The sequence below is a fragment of the Neofelis nebulosa genome, chromosome 3 (assembly GCF_028018385.1).
Source record: "Neofelis nebulosa isolate mNeoNeb1 chromosome 3, mNeoNeb1.pri, whole genome shotgun sequence".
NCBI classification, from domain to species: domain Eukaryota; kingdom Metazoa; phylum Chordata; class Mammalia; order Carnivora; family Felidae; genus Neofelis; species Neofelis nebulosa.
The window spans coordinates 9,565,754-9,580,946 of record NC_080784.1 but is presented as its reverse complement, the minus strand read 5'-3'; the positions used below and the strand labels follow the sequence as shown (position 1 = coordinate 9,580,946).

Below are 15,193 nucleotides of genomic sequence, written 5' to 3'. Positions count from 1 at the left end.
CTCTTGAAAGCAATTAGAAGTAGGCCTGGAGCCAGAGCAAAGGGGTGGACCTGAATGCACACATGGAAGGTTCTGGAAATTCTGGAAAACTAGGACTCCCAAGCATTAACTTTTCTTTTTTTTTTTTTTTTTTTTCAATTTTAGAGAGAGAGAAAGAGAGAGCTCACCCAAGTGTGAGAGAGGAACAGAGGGAGAGGGAGACACAATCTTAAGCAGGCTCCAAGCTCAGTGCGGAGCCTTACTTGGGTCTCAAGCCCCCAATCCTGGCATCATGACCTGAGCCAAAATCAAGAGTCAGACGCTCAACCGACTCAGCCACCCAGGCGCCCCAGGACTTCCAAGCATTAAATTAATTCCACAGTACACAAGGAATATAAAGCCAATGCATTCATTATTCACAGACTAAAAGAACGTCAATGTTTACCAGGAGATCCTTCACGCTCTATTGAATCTTTTGGGAGAAACGTGTGCTTTGACAACAGCTAGCTACACTATAATGTTTCTGGAGCTGCCATAGGGAAGTCTCTGATATTTGGTTTCCCTGAAAACCAAGAGAAGTCTTCTCATGACTCCTCTGAAGGAGAAAGCTCTGTAAAGCCAAATATGTACGCGAGCATAGCCTACTCCGCTGTTGACCTCCTGGGACAACAAAGAGCCCAAGTTCTTCTAACTGGAGTGTTGCTGAGCCCCCGTGTCTCTGACCTGTCGTGGCCACTGTGAGGAAGGCTGGAAGGCGGTATGGCTGGAACGTTCACCTGACCCCACTTCACCTTGCAAAACGTGAACCTGAGTGTCAGTGCTTGGATACAAACTGAGTTGTGTTTCTTCAGAGCCTGTAACACTGAGCCATCAGAAACGTCTTATTATTACCAAACTGCTTCTGCCTGCTCTGTGCTCCTCTGAGATCTGGAAGGCATGCACATGAACTAACATTCTAGGCCCCCAGTGAAAAGTTCACGAAAAAGCTCTCCCACTCTTCGTCAGGAGCTATCTACGAGGAAGTCTCGGCCACCAGTCTCTCGAGACAAGAAACAGACAGCAGGAAAGGAAGAGAAAGAGGGGCTGGGGTTTGTCAGCTCCGGGAGGCCCAGGAGTTCCGCGCCAGGCGTGGTTAGTAGTGGCGAGGACAGGAGTCACCCCGGCAGTTTGAGATGAAGTCGCCCTCCGAGAAGAGAATCAGGAAGATCCCAAACATGATGGATGAGATTAGTTATCTGTAGAAATGACATGCCCTAAGGACTAGCCAAAAAGACCGTGTGCAGAAATTTAGAGACACCCTGAGGAATTCGACAATAGCAGAAGCTTGATGGTATCCATATATTTCCGGCAACAATCTAATCAAAGTAAATGGATGAAGCCATAACACAATCAAGCGGTAACTTAATCAGTTATAGTGAATAGATGAAGTACTCTAATCACAATCAATTGTATTGTCGAGCACCTGAAGAAAGAGCGGCCAGAAGGAAGTGGGAAGCCCGGGATTTGTCCGTGACTCCAGCTCCCTCCAGTGTGGGAAACGCAGCCTCAGCAGTCAGCTCGGCAAACAGGTAGGCCCCGGGGCTGTTCCCATGGTAATGGGGATTCCAAAGGCTGGGGCGCCTGTCCTTTCCTCCGAGAGAGGAGAGCACTTGTCAGCAGAGCAAGGAGTCCTTAGCAGTTTTGAGGCCAAAGGAATCCAGTTTTAGAATTACAGGGACAGCTGAAGAACAGAATTAACAAGGTAACTGGATAATATTGGCTCAGTAACCCTTTATGGAATGCCGGCTGTATTCAAGCCGCTGGCCTAGGAGCTGGGGAGTTCGTGGGGAACAAGGAAATCCTTGCCCGCATGGAGCATGTGCCCTAAGGAAGACCGACGGGAAACAAGTGAGTATACAATAAATTCTTTTGTTAGAATTGTGACTACTTCTAGGAAGAAAATACACAGAATTTCCTGGAACAGAAAAACATTACAGGCCTCTGAACCGACGGGACATCCAGAGATAGCTTTTGTGAGGCTCCGTTAGGCCTATCTCACACAGGGAAGGAGATGGACAAAGACAAGAATAAATACAGGCCGAGGAGTAAAATCAGAATAACAGCGCGAGTAAAGACGGCAACAGGAAATAGCTCGAGGGTGACCTGTGGCGAGACAATTACTCCCAGAGAGACCATTTAGGAAGACTACTGCCAATGTTCCCTTGAGAGTAATCCACGTCCCAAAGACGATCTACTATTTAGAAATGAACAGCTTCGCTACTTTTAGAGCTGGGAAGAGCTGGGAAGATTTTACACCCCTGGCATTGACCATGGATCAAAATTACCTACGTGCGCTCCCGAAACAAGAGTGCAGGAAACGTGCTGTGGCTCGAGTCCCAAACCGCAAAGAACCGGACAGTCACCTGCAGCAGTGAGACCCGCATGGGGATGGAAGCCCATCAGGCATACGGTGGAATGACTGCAGAGCGACGCTGACTGACAGAGAGCATTACCCTGTAATTCCGTATCTGAGGCAGAGAAGGGTTATGGAAAAGTTTTCGAAGCAGAAATTGGGCAAATCGAAACCCCGTACGTTCTTGCAAAAATACAGGTGAAATATTTGGAGAGAAGCTCCAGGGATTGTAAAGGAAACCAACTCATTGACTGGGGCCAGTAAGCATTAAGCATTATAAGCCTTAAGTAAGCATTGGTTCTTTAAGTCTGTGCTCCTTAAGCTTTTATTAATTATTTATTTAGGGTGTTATGCTAAATGTTATGGAGGGTTCTTACCAAATCTTGCCTTTTGGAAGTTTACGGTTTAACACATGCAAGAGTTGGCGAGGAAGCAATTCAACCCAAAGAAAGTCTGCAGAAAAGAACTGTAAAAATGAGAAGGAAAGGAGGGAAGGGGGTGGGAGGGACTGAAGGGAGGGAGGGAGGGAGGGAGGGAGGGAGGGAGGGAGGAAGGAAATTCTAGGGCGCTGTGCACAAAAAAACCCAGCTAAATTCTTTTCTCTGGGTCTCTAGCTTCTGAAATCTTCAGTGAATGTTTTCTTCTTCATTCCCATCCCTTGTGAATTTCTCAATTTACATTCAAGGCAGGATGTTTCACACTCTGAGGTGCTATTTGCTTTGTTTGCATCTAAAAGTCTATTAGGGAGTTTTAGACAAGGAGCCTTCGTGGGAGTTATGGAGAAAAGTAAGGGTATCTCATTTGAAACAACTGTGTAAGTGAACCCACCGCTGCCCCAAGGAGGGGGAAGCAGGAATAAAAGGAGGTCTAAAAGTGAGGGACGGAAACACAGCGGAGAGCAGGCTGGACGGCTTTCAAAAGGCACCAGAGGCGAAAACAATGGAAGGGAAGCTGCAAGGAGACCGCTGCGATTATATTATTCAGTTAGGCAAGTAAGTAATGTTGAAAACCATTCAGAGTCACAATGTTTTCGACTTGGAAAGGGGTTTTGGAGCTCTGCCCACACAAGCTCCTTGTTTTATGTCTGAAGACACTGAGGTCCAAGAGAGTTCAGTCTCTTACCCGGGTTGCACATTATTTAGCAGCAATTTTTATTATTATGTAGTGCAGGACCAGCATTAGAAACCAGGTCGCCTGACCATTCATTGCTCTCTCCCCCGCCTCACATTCCCATTCTATTTCAAATTATTATTACAGCACATTAAAAAAAAAAAAAAAAAGCACGACACATTGATTCTAATATAGTAGATTAAAAAGTTTTCTAAAACCCACGAAAATAGTCCATTCTGGAACAGTGGTTCACAAACTTGAGCTTGCTTAAGAGTTACCTGAGGGCTTCTTACAGCAAACATTCCTGGGCCTTGAACCTGGAAAGTCTCCCAAGCTTTCGGGTGATGCTGATGCGGCTGGCACACGTTTTTAGTAGTAGTTTGCTTAGCAGGGCTCCAAGAAATGGCTGGTATTTTCTTTGATAATTTTTTTAACGCCTATTTATATTTGAGAGAGAGTGCACAAGCGGGAGAGGGGCAGAGAGAGAGGGAGACACAGACTCTGAAGCAGGCTCCAGGCTCTGAGCTCTCAGTGCAGAGCCTGACCTGGGGCTTGAACTCAGGAGCTGTGAGATCATGACCTGAGCCGAAGTCGGACGCTTAACCGACTGAGCCACCCAGGTGCCCCTGGCTAGTGTTGATGGGAAGCCTACTCTGGGAAATCGGGGTGAGAGTAACCAACAATTTGCAATGAATGAACAACATGAAAATAATTACCACGACCCAAGTTGGCTGACTTGGGCTGGAGTCACCTCCCATAGGTATAATACAGTAAATAGCCTCGCCCACGCCAAACACCTTGTACAAACTCTTCTGGGACTGCAGGCTCCTCTTAATCTCTCCCTACCTGTTTGCAGCTGGCAAACTCCTCACTTCCAGCGTTTCCTCCTACAGGAAGCCTTCCTGGCATCCCTCAGGTTTCCACGGGAGCTCTTTTTCCGAGTTTCTCTTTGCCCTTGCCATCTCTCTGCAACAGCTCTTGCCACACTGGACTATAACTATGATTGTTGCTTTGAATGCCCACTTCCCCCCGAGACTTTAAACAACTCAGTCAAGCACAGCAATAGGCACATAAATATTTGTTAAGATGTTACAAAAATGAGGATAACCCGACAGAAAATATAGAATACATACCATAGAACTAATTCTGTGAGTGAAATTTGTGGTTTTTAATTCAGTATTTATTACCTTCCATGTATTATGTATCTATGTATTTATATATCCATTCTACGTGCCTATCTCATCTATGTGCATATCTTTCTATCGATTATCTATCATCTATCTATCTATCTATCTTCTCCTTGGTAGACTTGTAAATAAAATGAAAACTTCTGTCAACAAAGAATAATAAACATGTTAAATGTAATGTTACATGCATCTTCCATGCAAATATTCACAAAGTGCCACCCATAAGTTTACCACCATCAATGATCATTCATTTATTGCCAAATCATTTCCTTCTGAGGTTTAATTCCTAGGATTTTACAATGGGAAGGAGCCTTTGCTAGAACCTAAGGTCCTTTCTAACCAATCTGCCCTTGGAGGAGGTCAGTCACTGAATTTATTTGATGACCTCCGGGCAAGACCTAAATATCTCACTGTACCCAGTTCAGTTTTAAGACCTCTAGTTTTGGAAATTTTGTCCTTTCTATTAAATCCATAATCCCACATCCCTTAGTTCTGTTTTTTGGACCTGTGTGAAAGAACATAATTCTTTGTCATATCAGTCCCTCAGGACTTTTTATTTTATTTTACTTTAGAGAGAGAGAGAAAGAGAGAGAGAGAGAGAGAGAGAGACGCCCAAGCAGCTCCACAACTTTGGGCTGGATCTCATGACCCTGGGATCATGACCCGAGCCGAAATCAAGAGTTGGATGCCCACCGACTGAGTGACTGGGTGCCCCAGTCCCTCAGATTTCTAAAGATAGTTATCATGTTCTGTTCAGCAGGGTTTTTTTTTTTTTAACTAAAAAAAGGATCGAGAAAAAGGAAACTCATTTGTTAAGAAATACTTATCAAGTACATTTATTGATTCAAATGCAACTACATATTTACTGTAAAAATATGATCACAGATAGATATCTGAATATAAGCTCATTCAGAAGGGACATGTGGGAGTGTGCAAATCAAGTGTGATGTAAAAGTAAAAAAAAAATACACACTCATTGAAGGAATTTTACTAACTGATTTCCCTATTCTATTTCATAAGTGCTTTTTGGTCATTGGTAATATCCTTGGTTCTATAGGTTTTTCACTTACAGAACTTTATTCATGTGAACATTAGCAGTACTATCAAAAGAAAATTAAAAATGGCAATATGCCATCAAATGTGAGAATCCCGTTCCTAATCTCGTTTCAGGGGGACATTCCCACCCAGTTCAGGACAGAGCTGATAAACCTCCCTTCCCCTGGAAGTCTCCATGTCTGATAAAAAATGGAATACTTGAGTTTGTGCAGCTGTTCACGAGCTAATTATCTGCAATCATTTCTGATTACTTAATAGGCCGTGGTAGGATGTGTGTTTGTTGCTATGTTGAGTTTAGACATTAGGCTTTAATGTGCTGATATGGTTAATTGTTGCACTCACTGCCGCCTGCTAATAGACCATTCCTGAAAATGAGACCATATCTCAATGGAATTTGCTTGTTTATTTTAAATAAGTCATAACTACAAACTCAGATCCTAGATCCAGTGTTTACCATTTTAAGAATGCACTTTTTAATGCTGTATCATTTCTAATGCATTTAAATTATTCAAGTTGGGAGAAAACGCGTTATTAAACTAATGAGTCAATAACCAACTCAAATACTTAGATTTCACATTCTTCCTGCTCCGTTCAGCTTCCTGAATTGTTTTCTGCCATTGATAGCTAAGTAAATTCTTCTTAAATGCGGCCAAACAAGCTGAATGTAATAACACAATAATGAGGAAAATATGCCTATTAAAAGCCGACGAGTATTTATTAACATGTAAACCAAGATGCCAAAGCTAGTGGTTGGGTGTGACCCAGAGGCGTTAACACGGAAGGTAGATGAGGAATTGTTGCAAGGACAATGCTAATTTGCTTTGCAGTTTCCATTTCATGATGGAGTTTCGTCCAAAAAGCCAGTGTGTAGTGTTAAAAATTTAGAAGGCTGTTCTTTTGTTGACTATCCGTATATTTGTGTTTCTGATTGCCAACAATGGATGCAAAGGGCCCATACAGATGCTTTTGGAGTCTCTTCCTCTTTGCCTTGCTGTTCACAAGCTCTACTTTTTTTCCTATCATGTTTTCATATCTTCATCTCTTTTAAACTTTTTTCCGTCTCTCGCTACTCTTTCATTAGAGAAGCCAACAGGATCCATAGAACAAGTAGAAAGCGTTTTAACTCCCAAACCCTCAGCTTTCCTCCTGCATCTTCCAAGAACAGGGTCCTTCCATCCTGTGCCTGCCCCAGGCCTTGTTCAGCACTGGATTCACCCCTTTTAAAGTAGACTTCAAGGAACGGGACCCTGCAGACTGTGCGGATCCATTGCGCTGGGTGAAATGGTGCGATCCTATGACCTGCTTTCTCAGAAACACTACACACGCAGAGCTTCAATGCACTTAAACCCAGGTCTCTTCTGCCATCAAAGAAACAGGGGGAGAAAAGACTAGAGTAATTGTACAGTGATTTATACTCCTTATTGGCATGTACGATTTCCATGTAGAAATAGAACACCTGGATTTTTCCAAACCTTTGCATCTCCTTCACGAATTAAGGTTCTTAGTAGTTCTTTTGTGTTTTCTATGTCTAAATTTTTGGTGTGTCACTGGACACATAAAACTCACCCCAGCATCTCCTTCCTAATACCTTTTTTTTTTTTTTTTTTAAGTTCTGGGCTCTCTGTTCCCCAAACACAACATGTATTTCCTGAGGTGCCCACACAGGTCTCTGTCTGGTGAAATCAAATCCTTCCTTCAGGCCACTGCCATTGCTGTTTCCCCTCTGAAACCTCCCACAATAGTTGCAGGGATAAGAGCATCACTGTAAGATGATACAGTAAGAGCATCACTGTAAATAATAAAGACAGTGGAATGAACTTGAGTCTTTAACCGCCAGGTGCTGTGCTAAGCCCATTAAATGGATGCAGCACTTTATCTTCAAAACAGCGCTGTGCGGTGGGCCCTTTGGTCCCGAGACTCATCCGATGAGTGAACCGGGGATTAGCACTCAGGAGCCAAAGCTTCAAATGTGTTCAGAGTCACATGGTCAAGGTCTAGGTAAGGGAGAGGGCAGGTCTTTAAATTGGCAGTCTTGAAGAACTCCATCTAATTCCAGACTCTGCGTAATTAAACATTGTAGCTACCCTTTCTCATCACACTCGCAGAATCGATTCCTTACGTGTTCAAAACGCCCTCTGTTTGCATCGCTAATCTAGCACGGGTCCCAGGGTACCCTGGCTTGCTCGCTGCCTGTGGGCTCCTTCAGGGGAGAGAGCGACTTCTTATTTTCACATCCTCAGGACAAAGAACTGGCCCTTCTCAGAAAATCCATTTGTAGCGGTGAAATGGAATTAATTCTCCCTTTACAGATTTCTCTTCCTGTACGTGCCCTATGTCCATTTTTTTTTCCCTGTACTAGCTTTCCTTCACATACACGATTTCAAGCCAAACGGGACTATTTGCTATTCCCCGCACACCCTGTGCCGTTGCTGTTAGATACCTCTGTGTGTGCTGCGCTCACGCCTGAAATGCCCTTCTACTTATGCAAATCTTCGCCAAGGAGGAAATCCAATCGTCTGCTCTTTCCTGCAGCGCTTCTAGCTCCTGAATCGGATGGGAGCTCTCCTTCACTGTCCTTTCTGCACCTGACTTGTGGGGCTCTCGTTCCTTTTAATTTCCCACCTCACTTACAGATGGGCAGGCGCTCCTTTCAGCCCACCTACTATTGAGTTTTCTACATAGTAGGTGCATGATAGAGATTAAATGAATTCAAAACTAACAAGGTATTTAAACCAGTCGACTTGGTTTCCTAGAAAATGAAGAGGTTCAAACTCATGGCGCGTAGTTACATTTTTTCATCTTTATGTTATTAAATACAGTGTTGGAGTAAGACAGCATTACTTTTATCTTTTTTTTCCTTCTCAATGAATGCATAATCTTTGATCTGATTAGTTTTGGCCTGTCCATTTGTAACCAACTATCTATGGAATGCTAAAAAAGAAAGAGACAGAGACAGAGACGGGGGGGGGGAGAGAGAGAGAGAGAGAGCGAGAGAGAGAGAGAGAGAAGGAGACTTCCATTTAAATTGCTGCAAAGATTTAACAGCTTTTAGACACTGAGGAATTTCTCTTTTATGATAAACCCGCAACACTCTTGTCAATGACATTTAAGTGCACTCATGTTTGAGTAGCGGTAACGAGGTTAAAAATGTTCAACAGACTGACATTATATTAAACTTTTATCCATTAAATTCAACAGATGTTTACCAAATTTCTACCGTGCACAAGGCACGATACTTGGTAAGATTCTGTGGGGAAGAAAAAAAGAGGTATATATAATCCCTTAAAGAGGTGAACATCAGGAATGCTGCCAGGACAGGTAACTGAGCCTGAGACACAGTATAAGCTCCAGAAGAGACATCAAGTACTGTGCAACCCACAAAGGAAAAAGAGGTTACATCTTTTGGAAACTCATCAGAACATCTATTCTTTGATTTCACATGCCAACCTGCTGGCCACGGTGACTTGGAATATGTAGCGACAGGTGCCTTGAGCAAGTACACGAAAACAATGGGTTTAAAAAAAAATTAATGGAAATTAAGTAAATGAAAACAACAGAAGGCAGTGGAAATTTAACGTAAGTTTATAGACATTTTATCTTTTTCAAGTTTATTTATTTATTTTGACAGGGAAAGAGAATGCATGAGTGTGGCCGAGCAGGGGAGGGGCAGAGAGAGAGAGAGAGAGAGAGAGAGAGAGAGAGAGAGAGAATCCCAAGCAGGCTCTACACTCCCCTCTGACTTGGGGCTCCACGCTCATGACACGAGACCATAGCCTGGGCTGAAATCAAGAATCAGACGCTTAACTGACTGAGCCCCAAGGCGCTTCATAAATTTGTAGACTTTTTAATATTGCACATTTAACAAGATAGCTTTTAGGGAAAACATTAGCATAATTTTATCATCATACCACAGTTGTTTCCATTTGTGTATCTTAGGTATTTGTACATATTTAAGATGCACAATTCTGAGAAGAGCACTTTTCTTCAATGCATAGAAAGGAGAAGGAGAAGAGTTTATCTCAGAGTGTGCGCATGAGCATGGCCGTGTGACACACGCACATTTCCTACTTAACCTACGTTAACCAGGTTTCCTAAACCGGGAAATGAGAGATAACAACGACAGTAATAAAGCCTATTTCATGGGTGATCGAGAGGATGAAGTGAAAAGCTCTAGGGAAATGATAGCAGCTGTCACAAACTAAGGGCTCAAGAAACAGCGGCTCTTTTTTTTTTTTAACGTTTATTTATTTTTGAGAGAGAGAGAGACAGAACATGAACGGGGGAGGGTCAGAGAGAGAGAGGGAGACACAGAATCTGAAAAAGGCTCCAGGCTCTGAGCTGTCAGCACAGAGCCCGACGCGGGGCTTGAACTCACGAACCGCAAGATCATGACCTGAGCCGAAGTTGGACGCTTAACCGACTGAGCCACCCAGATGCCCCAAGAAACAGCGGCTCTTAAAACCATCTTCCTCATTTCGCTTCCTACCTCATCCCCAGTTCTCCCCCATCACCAAAAGCCTTTATATTCATACGATATTGGTTTGAAAGACCAAGAAACAAACAGACGAACTCCAAAGACACGAAAACCAGGAGACCACACAGCATCTCCTGAAAGTCTGGCACGAGGATGAGCAGACACAGGCTCCGAAGGGTGACAGCCATGTCCCGGTCCTGCTGCTGCAGGTGTCAGAGCCACTGACGTGGGACAAGAACGGTACCTGCTTCCCTCGACCTGGAAGCATCAGGAGTCAGAGACACAATGGCTTCTGCCCTCGCCCCCCTGCGGAAGATGGCCTAGGAGCACCGGGCAGCCTAGGGAGTCACCTCTTTGCCCGACCAGAAGCATGGAGCAGGGGCCACGGCAGGAATAGCATGAAGCAGACCGGAATCGCATCGCGAGGGCTCTGTAACCTACACTGCCCCCGGGACTGAAGCCCGCAGTGTAAGGCGGAACCTGCACATTCAGTCAAAGCGGAGCAGCAGCAGGCTCGGGTAGACAGGCTCCAGAGATTCCTAACCTAATCACCAAACACCCAGGAGACAACAAAAACATCACCTCTCGTGCCCCAAACCAGGAGAGGCCCAGTGGAACGAAGACAAGACACTCAACCGGTGGCAATAATGAGGTGAACCAGATGTTCGGGTTATCCAACAAGGATATCAAAAGTGCTTCCGGAATCAGTGATAAATTCTCTCGAAAACAATGGAAAAAATGGGAAATCTCCGCAGACAGAAGTTTCGCAAAAGAACCAGGTAGAAATTCCACGACTGAAAAAGCACATTCACCAAAATAAAAAAGCTTGCTGGAGAGTCTCCCTAGTGACGAACACAGAAGAGACTCGGGGACAACAGCAATCTAATGAGATAAGTAACATCTGTATCATCGCAATCTCCGAAGGAGAGAGGGGGAGCGTGGGGGATTGAGAAAATATTGGAGGAGTGATTGAAAATCCGTAGGTAGGGGCGCCTGGGTGGCTCAGTCGGTTGAGCGTCCGACTTCAGCTCAGGTCACGATCTCGCGGTCCGTGAGTTCGAGCCCCGCGTCAGGCTCTGGGCTGATGGCCCAGAGCCTGGGGCCTGCTTCCCATTCTGTGTCTCCCTCTCTCTCTGCCCCTCCCCCGTTCATGCTCTGTCTCTCTCTGTCTCAAAAATAAATAAATGTTAAAAAAAAAAAAAGAAAAAAAAAAGAAAAAGAAAATCCATAGGTATTACAGCTATCGCCTCTGACGACCGAGATAAAATGGCACCACTTTGCATAAAATGTAGGCAACCTGCATCTTAGCGTTCCTTCAACCCCTCTCTCTTCATGCTACGGTCATTGTAATCTATCTGCATACAGTACGACTCTTGCAGGACAATGTTATATTGCTTTCAACAGTGCCATGTAAAGAAACCACAAGAAAATACGAAATACTTTGTGTTCTAGGTATCTGCCTTTTCAGGTTCTTAACGATTTGCATTTCCGTCTGGCATCACGTCAACAACCAAGGGCACAGTTACTCTCGCTGCTCTAAAGTCCTCGTTTGCTAATTCCCACGTCTCAGTCATTGTGGCATCGGTCTTGGTTGGTTGTCTTCTCTCTGAAACTGGGTCGCGTTATTCTGGTTCCTCTTATGTTGCATAATTTGGATGGAATCCTAAATATTACATGGAGGCGGGTCTGGATTTGGAATATTCCTCTGAAGAGGGTCGATGTGTTGGTCTCAGCAGGCCACTAATTTGGTCAGACTCACACTGCAAATTCTCTTAGGCAATGGATTAAACCTTGGTTGGGTTCTCATATCCTCAGCTGTTCTGTGTTCAGTCGGCCCACACACACGAGTGCGGTTCAGGGGTCAGGCGAAGACAAGGGCAGAGCTGAAGCACAGAACTTGGGGCTCGCCATCTCAGATCTCTCCTATCCCCCCCTTTTCCAGTGGCCGTGGATGGCCAGAATGACCGTGGCCTCTTCAGGCCCCCTTTCTGCCAGACTTTGGCCTGCCCACTGGGTACTGATTTTGTTCTGCCCTCAGGAAAAAAAAACTAAAAAAGAAAAATGGGAGGTTACCTCCAGCTGGTCTCTCCTTCCAAGTCTTACATCAATCCAGAATCTGCCTGCTTTTGTTCACTCTCCAGTGTTGTCTGATTGTGGGCGGAATCTATTGATCAGGTTGTCCAGAATCTAGAGCTGGGCTCAGTTAGAGCTTGCTCCACAATGGAAGCATAAACCTCCTCGAGGTTTTGAGGGGAAATTTAGTCAAAACTCAAAATGAGGTTTGAATGAGTGCCATTTTTCAAGCATTCTTTCCAAATAAGACCCTGTTCTACTTATCCATTTGGTTCATTGATGCTTCCCGGTACCATTTTCTTCATATACATCCTGTATATTTCTTATTAGAGAAGTATCAAATTGTATCAGAATGAAATTGATTGTCATTAAAAAGTTTCCTTTGTAATGTTTATTTTTGAGAGAGACAGAGCGTGAGTGGGGTAGGGGCAGAGAGAGAGGGAGACACAGAATCTGAAGAAGGCTCCAGGCTCCCAGCTGTCAGCACAGAGCCTGATGGGGGGCTCAAACTCACAGACCGTGAGATCGTGACCTGAGCTGAAGTTGGACGAAGTCTGAGCACCCAGGCGCCCCTGGTTGTGTTTCATTTGCCTAGATTTCCTTGGCATTAATTTGCTAATTTATGGAAGCCTCATTTGAGAGGTGCCTTTCCCTCCCTGTGGCACAAAGAATCCACAGTTTTTTTCTGAACGCACAACACTGTGTATTTCACTTCAGATCAGCTGAGATCACCCATGGTCCAGCTCAGTTCCCGGTCTGCCTTGTGGTCACTGTCCTGTTCAGTTCTTCAGGTACGATCCCTGATTTTAGGTTGGTTCCAAATCTGTGTCTTCAGCATAGAGCTCAAACGCTGGCAAGATGATACCTTATGTTCTGCCCTTGCTGATTTCATATGCTGATGATTCTCAAAACTCTGCACGGACAATTTAGTGACAGAATGGGAGACAGGTTCAAGCTATCTTCTCTGCTGTCCTTTTTTTTTTTTTTTTTTTTTTTTTTTTAATGTTTGAGAGAGAGAGACAGAGACAGAGAATCCCAAGCAGGCTCTGTGATGTCAGCCCAGAGCCCAACAAAGGGCTGGATCCCATTAACCATGAGATCATGACCTGAGCCAAAATCAAGAGTCAGATGCTTAGCCAACTGAGCCACCCAGGAGCCCGTCTTTTTTTTTTTTTAAAGTAGGCTTCACGCCCGATGTGGGGCTTGAACTCACAACCCCGAGATCAAAACCAAAGCTGAGATCAACAGTCAATTAACTGACTGAGCCACCCAGGCGCCCTTGTCCTTTTCTTTATAAAAAATCTTTTTACTAGACTGAATCAGCTCTGAATGGAATTTTCCACAAACATGCAGAAATAACCTAACATTGAAGTTTTCTTTAATTATATAGTTACCTGCACTAAATTTGAGGGGATAAAATAAGGGAGAGAAACTAAAATGAGAAATAAAAAAATAAAAGCACAGTATTAAGCTTTATAAATGGACTTATTTTTAAAAATTAATTTCAGATATTAAAATCAATCAGAAACATTTAAATCAACTTCTCTTTTAAAGATATACAGACTACTTCTTCTGTTCTTAAATGTTACTTTTATATTCTGAATCTCCATAAGTTTCCATGAAAATGTATTAAGCTATCCAAGTATTTGGCTTATCTCTGATGTCTAAGAGGAACTTGATGTTATTGAAAAGAATACAGAAATATTCTTTTCCAGAGGTGATCTCATCTTAAATTTCATTTACGAAAACAAGAAGTACCTTTAATCATATGCTATGAAGAGTGGCAATCCCTGAGAAAATGACTCATTGCAGACAAAGTAATTAGCTATTTCACTGGACTACATAATCCTCTCAAAAAGAAAAAAACCAAAAACCAATCAATGCTTCCCCAAAGAAGTTACAAGAGGCCAAGAGCACACTAAAAATTCTTTATTGTCATTATTAAATGCATTATATAAACATGATAAGTGGAATATACTATACATTCGATGGAACACATATAGCCTTTATCAGGGTAAAAAAAATACACAGCCAAGAATGGAAAGCAGCATACATTAAAAAAAAAAAAAGTGAACAGCTCTCATATATTACTGTCACTATACAATGTGCCAGGATGTTCTACAACCTTTCTATTAAACAAAAGGGAACTAAACATTATGTATGGTTTAAAGGCGTTAAATGCCAGATATTCCACAGAAGGAGAAAATATTAGCATCCTGGAATCATCTTTATTCCTGGTCCATTTTCTGCCCACTGGAAAAAATTGCACTGTTTTGCCTTCCCAAGAGGACACACGAAAAAATTCTTTCCGTTATTGGGTCCAATCTTCAACACCGTTCTCATGATAGAGCGTCTGCCATGGTTGCAGAATGGGAAGGACAGATCCGCCCACTACAGGGTTAAAACAGAAGGATTGGGAAGTTTGGATGCAGGTTAGAAACACGTACAGCCTAAGCCTGGGTGCATCTGGTTAGCGCATCCCGTGTTCCCTGCCACTGTTAATCTGACATTGGAAAATAGACAGAAGTCATTAGTGCTTGCCCTTGAAAAAAGCTTGCATCCTGTACGAAGCATCTCTCCTGCAAATTTGCTTGAATCACACAAAAAACTGCCCAAATGCTCAGCTTCTCTTTGTCTACAGACATGTTTACAGGGCTTCTCTTGCTTTACTGAAAATAATTGAGAACGATCAGCATCTTGCTGCAAAGCCATCACCAGTGTTTCTGCTATGTTAAACCGATTAAGATCAAAGATTTGTTATGATTTTAATACTCAACTTCCTTCCTTCATCTCTTAGGAATAAAAAGAATCCAATACAGAATTACATGGATGAATTTAGGCAGATTCCATTGTATTACTCTTATAAACATTGGCCTCAAGGGAACTATAAAGCAGGCTGTAATATTATTAATTTTCTACCTA

General features: G+C 43.3%; 1 protein-coding gene across 3 annotated transcripts in view; it reads right to left on the bottom strand.

Moving 5' to 3' along the window:
- Positions 1–14,184: 14,184 nt before the first annotated feature.
- The window catches only part of NEIL3 (nei like DNA glycosylase 3), a 58,382-nt gene continuing 57,373 nt past the window's right edge, over positions 14,185–15,193 (bottom strand). For all 3 annotated transcript variants that reach the window (XM_058719928.1, XM_058719929.1, XM_058719932.1), the window contains one exon: positions 14,185–14,662. In XM_058719928.1, the coding sequence (XP_058575911.1) occupies positions 14,480–14,662 (183 nt within the window). In that variant the 3' untranslated portion in view covers positions 14,185–14,479. The remainder of the gene's footprint in view (positions 14,663–15,193) is intronic.